Source organism: Lactuca saligna, chromosome 3 (genome assembly GCF_052625555.1).
Source record: "Lactuca saligna cultivar CGN05327 chromosome 3, ASM5262555v1, whole genome shotgun sequence".
In the NCBI taxonomy this organism is placed as follows: domain Eukaryota; kingdom Viridiplantae; phylum Streptophyta; class Magnoliopsida; order Asterales; family Asteraceae; genus Lactuca; species Lactuca saligna.
Window position 1 is genome coordinate 52,958,547 of NC_136419.1, and position 3,063 is coordinate 52,961,609.

General features: G+C 34.8%; 1 protein-coding gene across 1 annotated transcript; it reads left to right on the forward strand.

The window, feature by feature from the left end:
* The first annotated feature begins 543 nt into the window (after positions 1–543).
* Positions 544–3,063, forward strand: LOC145033676 (LEAF RUST 10 DISEASE-RESISTANCE LOCUS RECEPTOR-LIKE PROTEIN KINASE-like 2.4). Its single transcript, XM_078982244.1, has 3 exons — positions 544–1,306; positions 1,420–1,461; positions 1,890–3,063. Exons 1-3 carry the CDS (start codon positions 571–573, stop codon positions 2,966–2,968), a joined length of 1,857 nt encoding a protein of 618 aa, XP_078838370.1. The 5' UTR covers positions 544–570; the 3' UTR covers positions 2,969–3,063.

Below are 3,063 nucleotides of genomic sequence, written 5' to 3' on the forward strand. Positions count from 1 at the left end.
GATGCCGCAAAAACACAGATTATTTTGAAAGCTTATGTCATAAAGAAACAATTTTACTTGTTGGTCCAAGGCTAATCCCTAAAGTAAAGTTCATGATTAAATATCACTATGTTAGTGAAAAATTATATATCCGCTGCTCTTATGTTTATACATTGTTAGAATATATATGACGTGATATTATAGAAATTTAAGAACACTAAAAATGTCTTTATTCTAAACTACTAATTATGGTGAGTTGATGAGACGTATTAATTGGGCGTAAAAAGGAAACCACTAGAACTTTCCAAGTCATATTTTCGTGCTTGATGGTGTTATTGGTCAATAAGGAGAAAATTAGAAAAGTGATAATTTGTCTATAGTTTTGGCGTAAAGATTGGGGCAAGTTGAGTCTTTGAGTGTGACAGCTTATTAAATGCTACTCACATAACTTCGTCTAGATAACACATAGAGGTACAAGATATATATGTGTGTGCATACACAATACTAATGTATATAATGAAGTCTCAAGAACACAAGTGATATATAGAAAGTGTCTAACTAATAATTCCTTTTCCTTGTTGGACATTTGAAATGATTCTCGTATTTTTTTTTGCGTCAGTTCTTCTCTCATGTCTACCTTTCCTTCACTCTGCTACAAACCACAACACTTCCATTCCTATCTGCCCAAAAAGTTTCAGCTGCCAAAATTTGGAACCATTTAGTTACCCGTTCTATAACGCCAATGACACAAAGTGTGGGTTGATTAAGGTCAATTGTACTTCAAATGGTACAAATCTGGAATTCAGAGGAGATTCATATGAGGTTGGCGGCAAGTTTGGACCTCAGCAGTGTGTCCTTGTACGTAACAGAAAGTTTGAAAAACTTGTAAATGATAAAAAGTGTGAGGCTTTTACGTATAATTTCGCTTCTCCATTTCCTCTTTTGTATTCTAGTTTAAGCACATCCTTCACCAATATCTACAAATGCACCAACAGTACCAATTATGCTGAAGAAATGGATGCTTATTTTAACCAATCTACTTACAATAGATACACCAGATGCAAACCATACAATTTCTATTATAAGTCTAACATAAGCGATACAACAGTTCCAACTCATCTCCCACCTATATGTGAAATCATACAGCTGCCTGTGAATGTGCAATTTAATCGCACCAGAATACCCGACAAAACCGACATATTTTCTCTTCTTGGTTTTGAATTCACCGTTACATTTAATTTGTCAAGTTCTTGCGATGAATGTCGCAATAATGACGGCCAGTGTGATACTCGCGATGGACATTTTCAGTGTTTAGGCACCAAAAAAGGTAATTACTCTTTTTTTCCCTCTTTCTTTGCTCCTAATTTTGGGGTACACCGAAAATGATATGTCTAGATTATTCGTGAAATTAATTTTCCTGTCTTATCTTTTGTTGTTCAGTTGCGGCAGAAAAACGACACAGAAAACAGAAACAGATTCTAGGTAATATACCTTATGATCGAATGCATGCACACACATGATGCATAATTAAAGATATTGACCATCATATGATTTTGCCACAGAAAACAATTTGACCCAGACGACATGATGCCCAATCAGTTAATTATAGTAGCGTCTCTTACTTTCATTTACTTCGGATTCAAAATGAGTGATAACTTAAGTATTGATACATACAACACTTAACCAATGCATAACACCATAGGAAGCATTGATACATATATATCACTTAATGACCTATTTTATGTCGCATGTATTAATTCTGTTATTCTAAGTTATTTTCAAATATTATAGGAGATTTCACAAGTCATGGATTTATTTATCATACACAACTTTTTGTTTACTCAATTTAGGTTTTGAAATTTAATAAACAATATTTAAAGGCATTTCTGTACGTTCATTGTTTGATGCAGCTCTTTGTATAGGATTTGTGACAATGATGGTTGTGATAATCGTAAGTTTCATATGGAAACTCTCATGGCGTGTAAAGACAAAGAAGTGTGTTAATGTGGAAAACTTTCTAGAAAATCATGAATTTCTTGCGAAAAGGTATACGTATTTGCAAGTAAAGAGGATGACAAACTCATTCGAAATCAAATTAGGACAAGGTGGATTTGGTTCGGTGTATAAAGGAGCGTTAACTAATGGAAGTTTAGTGGCCGTGAAGATCTTAAGCGAATTGAAAGGTAATGGTGAAGATTTCATAAATGAAGTTGCAAGTGTTGGTAGAACTTCCCATGTAAATATTGTAAGTCTTGTAGGATTTTGCTTTGAGGCCCATCAAAGAGCATTAATCTATGAGTTCATGCCTAATGGATCACTTGAGAAGTTCATATATGACCAAACATTTTTGAGTAATAGCCAACTTGGATGGACAAAGTTGCATGAGATTGCTATCGGAATTGCTCGAGGCTTAGAATACTTGCATAGTGGTTGCAACACACGGATCTTGCATTTTGACATAAAGCCCCATAATATTCTATTGGATCAAGATTTTTCTCCTAAAATATCCGATTTCGGCCTTGCGAAGCTATTCCCCGAGAAAAGAAGCATGATATCTATGTCCCATATGAGAGGAACACCAGGGTATATTGCTCCTGAACTCTATTCTAGGAGTTTTGGGCAGGTATCGCACAAATCAGATGTTTATAGTTATGGGATGATGATTTTGGAAATTGTTGGAGGGAGGAAAAATATTGAGGTTGGAGTTGATCATACAAGTGAAATATACTTCCCGCATTGGATATACAAAAAGGTTGAATTAGATGAAGACTTGGAACTACATATGAGTATGAGCGATGAAGAAAATGAGATGGTAAGAAAAATGATTATTGTGGGCTTATGGTGCATACAAACAAATCCCTTGAGTCGACCAACTATTACGAAGGTATTGGAAATGTTAGAAGGAGACCTAGAATCATTGGAAATTCCTCCAAAACCTTATTTATCTTCTCCATTAAGGTCGGTCGTTGGTTCCTCATTTACAGAATAAGTGCACACGTGTTCATTTACAGTAACTTCAATATACATTTTGTCATGTAAGTTAATCTCGACCTTATTGTATCCTAAATTTGTAGTCATTGGCTT

What these genes read in the sequence shown, in the direction of transcription:
- LOC145033676 (XM_078982244.1), top strand. Translation starts at nt 571, where the DNA reads ATGATTCTCGTATTTTTTTTTGCGTCAGTTCTTCTCTCATGTCTACCT. An exon ending in GTGTTTAGGCACCAAAAAAG is followed by an intron (nt 1,307 to 1,419) that starts GTAATTACTCTT and finishes TTTGTTGTTCAG; the next exon opens with TTGCGGCAGAAAAACGACAC. An exon ending in AAAACAGAAACAGATTCTAG is followed by an intron (nt 1,462 to 1,889) that starts GTAATATACCTT and finishes TGTTTGATGCAG; the next exon opens with CTCTTTGTATAGGATTTGTG.